This window comes from Terrapene carolina, unplaced genomic scaffold, assembly GCF_002925995.2.
Source record: "Terrapene carolina triunguis isolate 2854851 unplaced genomic scaffold, T_m_triunguis-2.0 Scaffold511, whole genome shotgun sequence".
Lineage (NCBI taxonomy): Eukaryota > Metazoa > Chordata > Testudines > Emydidae > Terrapene > Terrapene triunguis.
In genome coordinates this window covers 606004-620767 of record NW_020664862.1, presented here as the reverse complement: position 1 = coordinate 620767, position 14764 = coordinate 606004, and the positions used below count along the sequence as shown (strand labels likewise).

General features: G+C 48.1%; 1 protein-coding gene and 2 pseudogenes across 1 annotated transcript; 2 read left to right on the top strand and 1 right to left on the bottom strand.

The window, feature by feature from the left end:
- Window positions 1-1499: 1499 nt before the first annotated feature.
- On the top strand, window positions 1500-2435 carry LOC112119505 (olfactory receptor 51G2-like). Its single transcript, XM_024218182.1, has one exon. The coding sequence runs from the start codon at window positions 1500-1502 to the stop codon at window positions 2433-2435; it is 936 nt and encodes a 311-aa protein (XP_024073950.1).
- Window positions 2436-3438: 1003 nt separating this feature from the next.
- LOC112119497 lies at window positions 3439-4365 on the top strand (annotated as a pseudogene).
- Window positions 4366-9867: 5502 nt separating this feature from the next.
- On the bottom strand, window positions 9868-11771 carry LOC112119511 (annotated as a pseudogene).
- Window positions 11772-14764: the final 2993 nt, after the last annotated feature.

The window sequence follows — 14764 nt, the reverse complement described above, 5'->3', positions numbered from 1 at the left end:
GCATGAAAGCCAGAAGCAGAGTTGTTGGAATCTCTACAGGAGGGAGGAGTGGTAGCTTTATTGCTTAATGGCTTTTGCTTTACAAAGTAGTTCTGAACATACTGTTTGCAATGGGTTTGTGCCATTAACTCTTTATTCAGTGAACAGTTGTATCATACCATCCCCGGGTAACTGACCAGAAGCTTTATCTTAAACTTACATTGAGGGTCATGAACATAATTCCTTTGCAATACCTGTGCAAGACTTTTCAAAAGGTCATGAGAGAACAGAACCACTGGCCTCTGTTTCAGCAGAGCAGAGCTGAAGTACAGGAAAGGGGAGTGTATTAGTGGTTGTATGTAATTTATGCCTATCTACAGTGACACGAGCGTGGCTAAAGTAACTTGCACACTCAAGTAGATAGTAGTGCAACCCTAGCGTTTGCACTATTCACTCATTTGTGACAACAACTTCTCCACCGCCCAGGTGAACTAGCCCTCTGTGTTAGCTTGTAAGTTCCAGATATCTATAGACCCTTGCATGGGGGTGGATGAAGGTCCTGTGAGGAAGAAGAGAAGCCTGTAGTCTGATCAAACCTTCTGGATTCAGTCAAAATTGGCCAGGCAAAGCACTTCAGCACCTGTTGGAGGGATGCTTGGGGGTCAGAGTGTATCACAGGGCAGTATTTGGTAAGGGAAAGTTAATATAGCCCGGTTCTGACTGAATTTACAAATGTAAATCTGGAATGACACAATTGAAGTCACAATTATTGAATTAAAATCCTTGCCCTAAGAATTTCTCTCATGTACTGCAAAGAGGAAGTAGCTTAATTTGGACTCTCTGGAGTGGAGAAAATTTTATATATATATATATACACAATGCAGGACAGATGGACAGATAAATACAATGACCGTTTTCACCATGCACTTGCCATGTGTTCATAAATACATCATCATATAATGGGCCATACTCAGAAGTGGTGAAAGGTTGTCAGTGGTAAATTCACAACTGAAAATTACACAGCACTCAAGTAGGCTGTAGAACTCCCAAACACAAAATATCAATGGGGCCAAAAGCTTAGCAGGTTTCAAAGAGGGACTGTATGTTTATATGGGTAACTGGAAAATACAATTACAGTGGTGAGGGTGGTTTTAAAAAGTCTTGGAAGAGATCTAAACCTTCTTGATTTATATCAAAAAATGAGTTTAGTGGGTGTAAGGGGGAAACTATCCCGGGGAGCAGGTTATCTCATAGCTGCCTATTGCAGGGCTTTTCCCACCTTCCTATGAAGCATCTGGAACTGGACACTGGATATTGGGCTAGATGGACTGCTGGTCTGATCCAGTCTTCCTACTGCTGTAAATCCAAAACTATGTTTTTGCTTATCTTCCTTGAGCTCCTGGGAGTCTCTAGACTTGCACTGAGAGGAGAAAGATATCTATTTAAATATAATTTAGTCTCTTGTTCTTTTTTCTTTCAGGAAGGAAAATTCAAAATTCCTCTGACCTGCCCAGTCCATTATGTCAGCTGTCAATAACACCAAATTCAACTCTGCAGTGTTCCTTCTCACCGGGATACCTGGTCAGGAAGACGTCCATCTCTGGATCTCTATCACATTCTGCTTAACATATGTTATTTCGATATTAGGAAATTCAGTCATCCTGTTCATTATAAAAACAGAACCAAGCCTTCATGAGCCCATGTACATTTTCCTTTCTATGTTGGCCATCACAGACCTTGGTTTATTGATAGCCACCATGTCGACAACACTGGGTATATTCTTGTTTAACTCTAGGGAGATCAGCTTCAATGCCTGTTTTGTGCAGCTGTTCTTCATCCACTCGCTTCAGTGCACTGAATCCTCCGTGCTGTTGTTGATGGCCTTTGACCGCTTCATCGCGATCCATGACCCGCTGAAATATGCTTCCATCTTAAACCCACAGAGAATACACAAGATGGGACTGGTGTTTGTGCTGAAAGGGGTGGCAATAATATTCCCACTCCCCTTTCTCCTGAAACAGTTCCAATACTGTCGAACAAATGTCCTCTCCCATTCCTACTGCCTGCACCAGGAGGTCATGAAGATGGCTTGCTCGGATATCACAGTCAACAGCATCTATGGTTTGTCTGTTGCACTCTTAACGGTGGGGTTGGACTCGCTGCTCATCTTCCTCTCTTATGTTATGATCCTCAAAACAGTGCTGATCATTGCATCCAATGCTGAGTGCCTCAGGGCCCTGAACACCTGTGTTTCCCACCTCTGCGCCGTCCTACTCTTCTATACGCCAATGATTGGCCTGTCTGTGATACACAGATTCGGGAAGGGCTCTTCTCCCTTAATTCAGATTCTCCTGGGTTACATCTACCTGCTGGTCCCACCCCTGATTAACCCAATTGTGTACAGTGTGAAAAGCAAACACCTTCGTGCAAGGATAATCAGGGTGTTCGTCAAGTGAAGGGTCAGTTCATCACCTGATTCCAACGCTGGTGACATGGGAGACCAAAAACATGGGCTACCTTTTAACAATGCGGCCTTTGGCAGGACACAACTGAGAGTATCAATTCAGGATAAAGTGCTTGGAGCCGGGCAGTCACAACCCAAGGCTACGGGTCCTTTACTAGTAAGGCACACCAAACCAGCCAAACAGAGAGGACTTCGGTTTCACCCCACTGGCTAACCAGAAGTCATACAAGCAATTCCCTCAGACACTCCAGTTTCCCAGTATCACCACCAGTACCACTCCTTATGGGGATGATTGGTTGTGAAAACAATACCCCAGTAAAAGAAAAAAGGTTCTCCTGATCCCAAAGGACCAGGCCTAAGACTCAGGTCAATACACAAGTCAGACCTTACCCATGAATCACTCTGTTGCCAATCCTTTAGACTCTAAAATCTAAAGGTTTATTCATTAAAAGAAAGAAATATCTATAAAATTAAAATTGGTTAAATAAAATTAATTATATACAGTAATGGCAAAGTTCTTGTTTCAGGCTTGTAGCAGTGATAGAATAAACTGCTGGCTTAAGTTAAGTCTCTGGAGTACATCCACAGCTTGGATGGGTCATTCAGTCCATTGTTCAGAGCTTCTGTTTGTAGCAAAGTTCCTCCAGAGGTAAGAAGCAGGATTGAAGACAAAATGGAGAAGATGCAGCTGCCTTTTATAGTCTCTTGCCATGTGGCCTGTGCTTCCTTTGTTTCAAACACAACCTGCCCAGCACATGGCTTGGAAGCCTTAGAGTTCTGTCCATAGGCATGTCTCTGCATGCCTTGCTGAGTCACAAGGTGTATCTGCCGTTTCTCAATGGGTCAGTTGTATAGCTGATGGTCCTTAATGGGCCATCAAGCAGGCTAGGCAGTGCTGATGCCACATTGCCTGTCTAGTTAAATATCATCAAGCCTCCTGTACTTTTTCCTTTCAGGAAGGAAAGTTGAAATTCCTCGGACCTGTCTAATCCATTATGCCAGCTGTAAATGACACCAACTTCAAATCTGCAGTGTTCCTTCTCACTGGGATACCTGGGCAGGAAGACATCCATCTCTGGGTCTCTATCCCTTTCTGCTTAATGTATGCTGTTTCTATATTAGTAAATTCAGTCATTCTGTTCATTATTGAAACAGTTCCAAGCCTCCATTAGCCCAGGTACATTTTCCTTTCCATGTTGGCCATCACAGACTTTGGCTTTTCAATATCCACTATACCGACAATACTGGGCATATTCTTGTTTAACTCTAGGGAGATCAGCTTCAATGCCTGTTTACCCCAGCTGTTCTTCATCCACTTGCTTCAATTCATTGAATCCTCCGTGCTCTTGTTGATGGCCTTTGACTGCTTCATCGCAATCTTTTACCCCGATGAGATATGCTTCCATCTTAACCCTGCAGAAAATAACCAAGATGGGACTCATGTTTGTGATAAGAGGATTGGCTGTAATATTCTCACTACTGAAATGGTTCCACTACTGTCAAGACAATGTCCTCTCCCATTCCTACTGCCTGCACCAGGAGGTCATGAAGATGGATTGTTCAGATATCAGAGTGAACAGCATCTATGGCTTGTTTACTAAACTCTAACAATGGGATTGGACTCGCTGCTCATCTTCCTCTCTTATGTGATGATTCTCAAAACAGTGCTGAGCATCGCATCCCACACGGAGTGCCTCAGGGCCTTGAACACCTGTGTCTCCCACCTCTGCGCCATCCTGGTCTTCTATACGCCAGATATTGGCCTGGCTGTGATACATAGATTTGGAAATAGCTCTTCTCACTTGCTTCAAATGGTCCTGAGTTATGTCTACCTGCCGGTCCCACCCCTGATAAATACAATCATGTACAGCATGACAAGCAAACACCTTCTTGCGAGGATAATTAGGTCATTTGTCAAGTGAAGGGTCAGTTCGTGAACTAGCTCCAGCACTGCTGCCATGGGAGATGATAAACACGGGCCACCAATTCCATCCTGGACTCTTAGATCCAAGAATATATGAGCTACTAAACTCCATTCTGTTGAACGAGTTTCAGACAGGGTCTAAGGCCTTGAGCTATGGGAGAGGGGCTGGTCCAGGGAGGACAGTGCACTGGGGGAAGGACACCGAGGCAGGCAGCAGCATTTACAAAGTGACTGTGTTAGTGGAGAGCCAGGGCACCGGTGGTTTGTTGGCCCATAAAGAGCCGTATCGGTGGCTACTCCGACCTCAGAATTCCTCTCGATACAGTCAATAAAGAGAAGGGACGTGGATGTTGTTTTCCATTACACCTGGCCTGTCACTGTCCCATCTCTGATTAAACATCCATGGGCCATGAGAAAAGCTGCAGAGTCCTGATCCTTCCTGAGTGCTCTGGGTGCTGCGTGATCCATGGTGTGGACAGGGCATATTCAAGGGGCCACAGGCGCTGGCTCCGTGAGTGCTCCGGGGGTGGAGCACCCACAGGGAAAAATTAGTGGGTGCTCCGCACCCACCAGCCAAGCTCCCCCCTCCTCGCTTCCTTCTCCCCCCCAGTACGCCGTGTCCCTGCTCCTCCCCCTCCCTTACAGCCCCTTCCACCTCCCCGTCGCCTAACAGCTGTTTGGCGGCACTTAGGACATTCTGGGAGGGAGGGGGAGGAGGTGGAGAAGAGGCGGGAAGGGGGCGGGGACTTTGGGGAAGGGGTGGAATGGGGGCGGGACGAGGGTGGTGCAGGCATGGGGAAGAGGACGGGCCAGGGGCGGATGGGGGTTAAGCACCCACAGGCCAGAGGGAAAGTTGGTGCCTATGCAAGGGGCATGGACACCCACCCTTTCCCTACTCCCTCAGCCAGTTGCTTGTGACTGAGTCATGTCAGAGACCTGATTAACACAGGAGCTCCAGGAAAAGCCATGTAGGCAGTGCACCCTCTCTGCTCCCATTGATGGCTCTGCACACCGCACACCTATGTAGTGCACTCCCAGCTGACCGTAATACCCCCAAGGCAGGGCAGAGCTGCGAGTGTGAATGAAGGTCTGACACATAGGAGTCCTGGCAAGAGACACAGGCCCAGGTTCCCCCCCAGTCTCCTCTGTTTGTGAGCCCCAGTGTACGGGGAGACTTTGGCAAACCAGTAAAGTGCCTGAAACCACTATGGCTTATTGTTAAAAAGCCTAGTCAGCAAGCTGTAAATTGGCCAGTCAGCAAACTCAGCTTGACCAAGGCAGGAGGGGAGGGGGTTTGGGGTGCCACGGAAAGGGCAGCTTGCCCCCGCATCCTTCCTGATAAGAATTGTGTTGAAGTTGCTGATGCAGGCATTTTAAAAGAGCAGGAATGTCTATTGGGGTCTCAGAGCTGCAGACTCTGGAAAAACCCACACCTGGTTAATCAATAATCAGAAGAAACCTCTTGCTTGAAACTGCTTACTTAACAAGGTTTCTTTAAGGGACATGTCATTCTATTACTAGTGTATAAATAAGGGGAAAAAGCTTGAGATAGTGGGACTCCTCTGGGGGACTCTTCAGGACTCTACTCTCCCTCTGGATGCATCTTGTGTTCCTCAGTGGCAGATGGGCTCCCACTGTGCCACTCGAAAGCCACATTCAGCTTTGGTAATTATCAAGGGTTGGGGGTGTTTTACTAACTTGTCGTGGATGTGTGTAAGTGCTTGAGACTAGTAAAGTTTAGCTTTAAGTGAAAGCATTCTTGTGTTGTCCTGTTTGTGTCAGCCATCTATCGGTCGGACGGCCGTGTCTCCCCTGATTTATTTCCTGACACCTCCTCGCACAGAGTAAAGTTACCAAGAGCTTTGGGTTGAAAGGACCCCGGGTAACACCAGCTGCTTGCAAAGGGGTGGAAACGGTCCTCTGCTCCCCAACAGAGGCACAACTAGCTCCTAGCACAGAACAGCCCATTCACTGTAGGGTGATCACCTTTTCAAAAGGCAAAAGCAGGACACAGGCAGGAGCCCCACCACCTCTATGACTCACCCCTGCCCCTCTGCTTCCCCCCAAACCCCACTCACTGGACAGGCCAGAACACAGAGCCAGGCCTTGATAAGAACATCCCAGGGATCCCGGCCCGCTGTGGAGAACCGTGGACCGTCCACCTGCCTTGAGCTCGGAGCAGGGCCTCTGGGGAAAGAGGAGCAGGGGGCAGGGCTTCATAGCGAGGGGGCGCTAAGGACCACCTCAGCCTCCCTACCTGGAAAAGGGAGTTGTGGATCATCACTACAAGGAATTTGGGACAGATGTTATCCTGGAGTCATTTAGCCTGGGACCAGGAGTCAAACCTGCATCTTGGGACTCTGCCACCCAGTTCGGGATGGGTGATCACCCTAATTCAGTGGTTATTGGAGATGGTTTGTTGGAGACTCTCCCCTTTAAGGGTAGGAAAGATTAGAGGGGTCAGTCAACCTTTGCTCCAGGGTGTGGCCCTTTAAGCTTCCTGTGACTTTTGGAGCTGACAGAGGCCTAGTAGAGGCAGCTACTGGGAGAAAGGAAGATGGTCCTTGGTAATAGTTAAAGCTTTGGGAAACCCCAGGCTACCGTTTCTTTAAGGGCCTGGCGCTGGGGCCATGTAGTGTAGGGCAGGGGGCTGTGTCCTCTTTCGGAATATGGGTGTCACCAGCAGGGGAAGTTCTGCCCAGTGGTGTTAATAGCTCTGTCCTACCGCAAGGGGTGTTGTGCTGGTAAATATGCTACTGATTGAAAGCTGCTCGAACTCTACAATAATTGGGATCAGAGCTAAGTGCCGTAGAGAGATTTCAACTCTGTTTGCCTCATACAGGTAATTTGGGGCACCGGGTGGAGAACCTGAACTCTTCCCAACACCCCTTGGGGATGAGGCCTGTCATTTGCACAGCCCCCTTTGATGAGGGAGTTCTGGGCCCCTCCTGCAGCTCGGCAGTAAGAGGGGGAATCAGGATGTGTTTTCAGAGAGAGAAGGATCTGGAGAGTGTTGCCTGGCCAAACAGAGCCCTGCTGCGATGCATGTCTGTCTGATCCAGACCCCATCTGCTCCATGAGCAATGAGAGCCACTCTAGTGCTGGAAATAGACCTTCCACCCTGCATCGAAATTTCCAACATCACCAAGTAGCTGGGAGTAGCTGGATCTGGGAGAGGGGGTTGTTTGAGGTCCCAATGAGAGCTAGGAGCAGGCATTTGGAGCTGGGTTTGGGTCACACCCTTTTCTATTAAGAATTTGCATGGCCTTGCCTACCCGGCATGTGCATGTCTCATGACTCAACATGAGGATAGTCCCTCTGCGCTGTGCCTCAGGTACCAGTGGCTCTGCGAGCCCGTCACTGTTATGTCCGGCTATCTGTGGCATAACCCTGTTCCTTACAACAGAGGCTCTGTAAGCCAGTGCAGAGGGAAACAGTGTTTCTTCCACTGACCAATTGCATGACCTGTCCACTAACTAACCCTCAGAACCTTTGTTTGTGGGTGTTCTGCTTGTGATGAGGCCAGCAGCACCCCCCTCTTAGGATTTTATTGGGAGTCTCACACTATTTCCTGTCGTTCTTAAAGCCCCAACTTCTGGAATCAAGAAACTGAACAGGAATCTCAGCTTTTAGTTTTTTAAAAAACTTTATTTTTTTCTAAAGTGAGTTGTTGAAAAGCTAGAAAACCTGATGCAGGTGCACTGCAACGTCTCAGGCACCAAAGACAAATGAAATCCACTACCTACCCCTCACTGTCATCCCTGAGCACTCCCACATCTTCCACAGACACCAAGGTGATGGACTCATGGGGCTTCCCAGAACCAGCTGTCATAGGGGGCTGTGGTAAGAGGCCTTTTATAGACAAAGTTGTTGCTCTGTGGAATGCTGACATAGCCCTGTTCTTAGGGTCTCACAGTATCTGAACACCTTGAATGTACTTATCCTCCCGCCACTGCAGTGAGGCAGGGCAGGGCTATTATCCACCTGAGCAGAGGCTCAGAGACAGCCAATGGCTTGCCCATGGTCACATATTGCAAGGGCATCAAACTCAAATCTCTTGAGTCACACAGCAGTGCTAGACCACAGGACCAGCCTTCCAAGCCGTGACAGACACGGCTGGATTCTCTGATGCACCAGAGCCAGTGACAACAAGGGTTTGATTCTCTGGCCTGTTCTCCACCTGCCTCAGCGGAGTTTAGAGCAGCCTGGGGGCTGGGCTGATCACCACCCCTTCGAAACGGCTCCTAAGAGCACAGCTCACTCTGTCCAAGTCTGAATTCTTTGCAGTACCGCTCCATGCCTACCTGGCACTCATGGGCGGTGCCAGCTCTTCCTGGTGGGAGGGAGGGCTGAGTAGGTACTTAGGTCCCCTTCACAATGAGGCCCTTCCCCTGGTCCTCTTTCCCCCAAGGCCCTGCCACCATCCCAGGGCAGGTGGAGGTTCCAGGGTCCCCCCCCCCCCCCCGTAGCCCTTTCTCCCTGGGCAGCTCTTACCTCAGCCTGGGTCTGGCTTCTGGCCTAGCCAGTGGGTAGGGCTTGGGCGAAAGAGATGGGGCAGGGCGTGGAGATTTGAAGGGAAGAAGAGGGGCAGGGGCGGGGTCAGAGAAGAGATGGAGATCCTACATGTGTCCTACTTTTCCCATTGGAAAAGGTTGTCTCCCTACACTGAATGGGCTGGGCTGGGATAGGAGCTAACCGTGCCTCTCTTGGGGAGCTGAGGCCTGTTTCCACCACTTTGCATTAGTCTCTTGCCAAGACTCCTGTGTGTCAGACCCACACTCACACCGCAGCTCTGCTCTGCCTTGGTGGCATTATGGCCGTCTGGGGTTGGGATCAGCAGGCGTGTGGTGTGTACAGAGCCATCAACAGGGGTGGCAAGGGTGGGCTGCCTGAATGGCTTCTCCTGGGGCTCCTGTATTAATCATGTCTCTGACACGACTCAGTCACAAACACCTGGCTGAGGGTGTAGGGGAAGGGTGAGTGTCCTTGTACCTTGAATAGCTCCTGTGCACAGCTGGTGCAGCGTCCACGAATCACACAGTACCCAGAGCGCTCAGGAAGTGCTAGGACTGTGACTGCAGAACAGCTCTGCAGCTGTTTTCATGGCTCATAAATGTTTAACCAGAGACGGGACAATGACAGGCCAGGTGTAATGGGAACCAACATCCATATCCCTTCTCTTTATTGACTGTATAGACAGGAGTTCTGAGAGGGGAGCAGCCACTGATATGGCTCTTTATGGGCCAACATCCCACCAGTCCCCTGGCTCTCCACGAACACAGTCACTCTGTAAATGCTGCTGCCTGCCTCAGTCTCCATCCCCCAGTGAGCTGTACTCTTTCAACAGCCTTTGTCCTTAGACCCCACCTGAACCTTTCTCTACAGAGTGGAGATTAGTAGATCATGTCATCTCAGATGGAAGAGTCCAGGTTGGATTAGGTGGCCTGTGTTTTTTGTCCCCCGTGTCCCCAGTCCTGGAGCCAGGTGATGAACTGACCCTTCATTTGATTAACACCCTGATTATCCTCTCACGAAGGTGTTTGCTTTTCACGCTGTACACGATTGGATTAATCAGAGGTGGGACCAGCAAGTAAATGTAGCCCAAGAGAATCTGAAGCAAGGGAGAAGAGCCCTTCCCAAATCTGTGTAACACAGACAAGCCAATTTCTGGAGTGTAGAAGAGCAGGACGGCGCAGAGGTGGGCGACGCAGGTGTTCAAGGCTCTGAGGCACTCCGCAGGAGACGCGATGCTCAGCACTGTTTTGAGGATCATCACATAAGAGAGGAAGATGAGAAGCGAGTCCAAACCCACCGTTAAGAGTGTAACAGCCAAGCCATAGATGCTATTGAATGTGATGTCAGAACAAGCCATCTTAATAACGTCCTGGTGCAGGCAGTAGGAATGGGAGAGGACATTGGCTCGACAATATTGGAACTGTTTTAGGAGAAAGGGGACTGGGACTACTACAGCCAACCCTCTTAGCACACACACCAGTCCCATCTTCGCTATTCTCTGCAGGGTTAAGATGGAAGCATATCTCAGAGGGTTAGAGATCGCGACGAAGCGGTCAAAGGCCATGAGCAAGAGCATGGAGGATTCAATGAATTGAAGCAAGTGGATGAAGAACAGCTGGGCAAAACAGGCATCAAAGCTTATCTCCCTAGAGTTAAACAAGAATATGCCCAGGATCGTTGGTATTGTGACTATCGATAAGCCAAGGTCTGTGACGGCCAACATGGAAAGGAAAATATACATGGGCTCATGGAGGCTTGGATCTGTTTTTATAATGAACAGAATGAGTGAATTTCCTAATATTGAAATAACATACATGAAACAAAAGAGGATGGAGATCCAGAGATGGAGGTCTTCGTGCCCAGGTATCCCAGTGAGCAGGAACACTGCAGATTTGAATTTGGTGTCATTGATAGCTGACATTATGTACTGGGCAGATCCCTGGAGTTTTGAACTTTCCTTCCTGAAAGGAAAAAGAACAGGAGACTAGATGATATTTAACGAGACATTTTTCTGCTCTCAGTGCAAGTCTAAAGACTCCCAGAAGCTCAAGGAGAATCATCAAAAACAGTCTTGGATTTACATAACTGATAGGAAGATAGGCACTGCCCAACTGGATCAGACCTGCAGTCCATCTAGTCCAGTATCCAGTGGCCAGTTCCAGAAGCTCCAGAGGAAGGTGGAAGGAGCCCTGTAATAGGCAGCTCTGAGATAATCTGCTCCCAGGGAAAGTTTCCTCCTGACGCCCACTAGCTAGACATATTTTGTGATGTAAATCAGGAAGGTTTAGAGCCCTTCCAAGAGTTTTTAAAACAACCCTCAATACTGGAATTGGATTTTCTGGTAACCCACATAAACATCCAGTCCCTCTTTCAATCCGGCTAAGCTCTTGGCCCAATGATGTCTTGTGGCTTGGAGTTCCACAGCCTGCTTGAACACTGCATGATTTTACAATATTGACCTTACCACAGACACCTTTCTGGCCCTCCACTTCTGAGTGTGGCCTACTGTATCATGATATGTGGGTAAACACATTGGAAATTCACGAGGAAAATGATCATTGTATTTATCTGTTCTGCATTAAAGCAATTTATAAATGTGTTTCATTGCCTCATTATATTTTTTTTCTCCATGCCTGAAAGTCCAAATTGAGCCACTTCCTCTTTGCAGCAGATAGGATAAATTCTTAGAGCTAGGATTTTAATTCAATAACATTGACTTAAACTACCGCACTTCAGATTTACATGTGTGAACCAGGCTCTGTTAACTTTCCCTTAACAAGTGCTCGTGGTGATATACTCAGAGCCCCAAGAATCTGAAGCTGAGGTGCTTTGCCTGCCCAGGATTGACTGAATCCAAAGAGTTCAATCATCCTACAGGCCTCTCATCATGCTCTCAGGAACTGAATCCTCTCCCCATGCAGGGGTCTGTAGATATCTGGCAAGTTACAAGCTAACACAGAGTGTTACCTCAGTTGGGTGGGGAAGGGGTTGGTGGCAAAAATGGGTAAATCGTGCAAAAACTCTGTTTGCTCTAATATCCAGCAGAGTGTGCAAGTCACGTCAGCCATGCTCATGTAAAATGTAAGGGGCGTAAATTGCTTACAACCACTATTACACTCCCCTTTCTTGCACCTCAGCTCTACTCTTTGCTGAAACACAGACCAGTGGTTCTGGTCTCTCAGGACTTTTTGGAAAGTCTTTTGCTCTTATGTCCTTGCACATGTATTGGAGAGTGATTGAATGGACAACCCTGAATGGAAGCGTTAGAAAAAGCTTCTGGTCAGTTACCAGGAGACAGTATCATAGAACTGTTCACTGAACAAAGAGTTAATAGCACAAACCCACTGCAGACAGTACGTGGAGCACTTCTGAAATACTTTCTAAAGCCAAAGCCATTAAGCAGTAACCAGTAACGTTACTGCTGCCCCTTCCTGTAGAGATTCCAACAACTCTGCTTCTTGCTTTAGATATACAGGCATGTCATGAATGTTTGGTTTGTAATTTTTGTATTACAATGAAATGGCATAACATTTATACATCTATACATCAACCCATTCTTTTGCTTCTGATCTTCTTTCAGAGGTGATTTCTCAGGTTAGAGTGGGACTTAAAATGTAGCATCTGTCATCTATATTTCTTCAGAACCTGATAAGATCACAGTGTCTCAGCCCTCATTCAGTCACTTGTCAGCAAACAAAAGTCTAGTAGCTCCTCTGTCCCTGGGTTAATAGCTGACTGGTTCTCCTCAGGTTCTATTCTGTCAGTCTGCAACCTGTATCCGGAGTGGTAACAGGCATTCGAATCAATATAGAAAATATTTATTCCCTGAGCTCTCACTCTCTAGAACATAATAACCCCAGCACCTGTTATTCATGCAAGATGGGGTTTGCAGGAAGTGGATTTGAAAGTCAAATGCATGAGTATTCATGGAAATGCAACTTCATTTCCCACAGGTAAGTAGTTTCTCTCTCTCTCTCTCTCTCTCTCTCTCACTGTCTATGACCTGTATTTATAAAATCTGTAGCACTCAGGACCGGCATTGTGACTGACATAGAGCTGAGCTGCTATAATGAATGTGTGTGTTAAACCCAGTTCTGGGGATGTTTGCTGTATAGCTACATAGGATTAACTATTGGGATGTTTATGTTATGGCTGTATTATGGCTCTTCGTAGTTTAATAGCAGGCTGGTGGAGAACAAGCAGGAAGGGAAGCAAGAGATCAAGAAAAGCCATCTCTCAGTAAGCTCTTCAGAGAAGCTGGGAGACAACACCGGAGCTACAAGCTGAGAAGAGCCTATTTCCAGGCTCCAGCCATGTTACACAGCTTGTTTTGCCAGCGCTGGGAGTCTGTCCAGAGGTGGGGCAGCTGTTGCTGAGAAAATTTTCAGACTGACAGGCACAGACACCGCTGGGGAAATCGGAAGGCTCTCGGCCTGCCTGGGACCCCGTCAGAGTGGGAGGGCTTGGGGTCAGAGAACTTCTTATTCTCCCATGTTATACTTTATTCCTGCAGTTCAGATTAAACAGTATTTTGTTTCAGGAAGGCTGGCTGGTCACTTGTCTCATGACTGTTCACAGACTCCCAAAGGGAAGAACCACAGGTGCCGAACCCACTCAGACCTGCTGGGCAAGCACAGTCCCCCCGCAGTGTGCTGTAGCCCAGGGCCCAGCCTGAGGGTGGAGGATCCTGAATTTCCACCTCATGAGAGCGAAGGCTACAAAGGGTCCCGTCTGAGGATGGCAGGTTCGTGGGATTCCACCCCATGCTTGACATCTGGCCCCATCACAGGGAAGGCTACAAGGCCTGACATCTGGCACTCGGAGACCAGAGAGGGGGCAGAGATGCCAGTAACCCTGTAACTCTGAGGGGTATCTACGGGGTAGAAAACCTGGATCCCTCAGCCAATCAGGAAAAAGAAATATGACTTATCAGCCCTATTACCACAGAGCAACACAGCTCTGGATTCCTGCATTCACAGTCAAGCCAGAGAATAAAACCTTTGAAAATGCATTTGCTGATACAATTTTCAGGAGCAAATAGACCTGAGGCAATTTGGGAACTAGTCACTGATATTCTGCGGGGTATCGTCTCGCTCAGCCCTGGCAGGATCGGTCCTAGAGCACACGACACCTCTAGAAATGGGACCTGGGTTTTTAACAATCTGAGCTCGCTTTGAATCTCAGATTTCTGTGTATCTTGAATTGCCCACCTAAGATCTTGGCTACATGTAGGGGAGGGGTTCCCATGCTACCTAGTGCTACCCTCCAGCCCCATCACTGAGTCACCCCGACAGCCCAGTTGAGTCCTCTGCCACTGCACAGAACATCTGCAAATGGAACCAGCTTGCAGTCTTTACCCTAAACTTTGCATTTCAAAAATGGTGAAACTTGCCAACATACCCAATTCTTGCTAGAAGGGGAGCTGCTGACACCAGAGGTCTTCACCCTAAAGGACAAGGAGTCATCGAAGAGGTTACATGGGCAGCAAGCAGTATCTGTTCAGATAGGCAGGGAACTGTCTTTATGAAGCATGCCTGCACATTCCCTGGGGGGCCCCTGGCCATTAGTGAACCTCGGCTGCTTGGCTTAGTGTGCACCAGCTTTAACCCCCTTCACCGCCAAGATCAAAATGCAGGAGGCCAAATCACACGGGACGTGTGGTGATCCTACCCAACCGGACTGCAACGCCAGCACTACTGCAGGCTCTATTCCTGGAATCCGGGTTTGTCGGCACTGTTCATATGGTTCCTATTAGTCACATGACTACCTTGGGTGCAGCCGAGTGGTAACGATGATGCTGTCACAACTGTGGTCTTGCTGAAATAAATAAATAAATAAATAAATATAGATTCAGATTTCTCCCCAGCAGCCCCCCTTCCTGC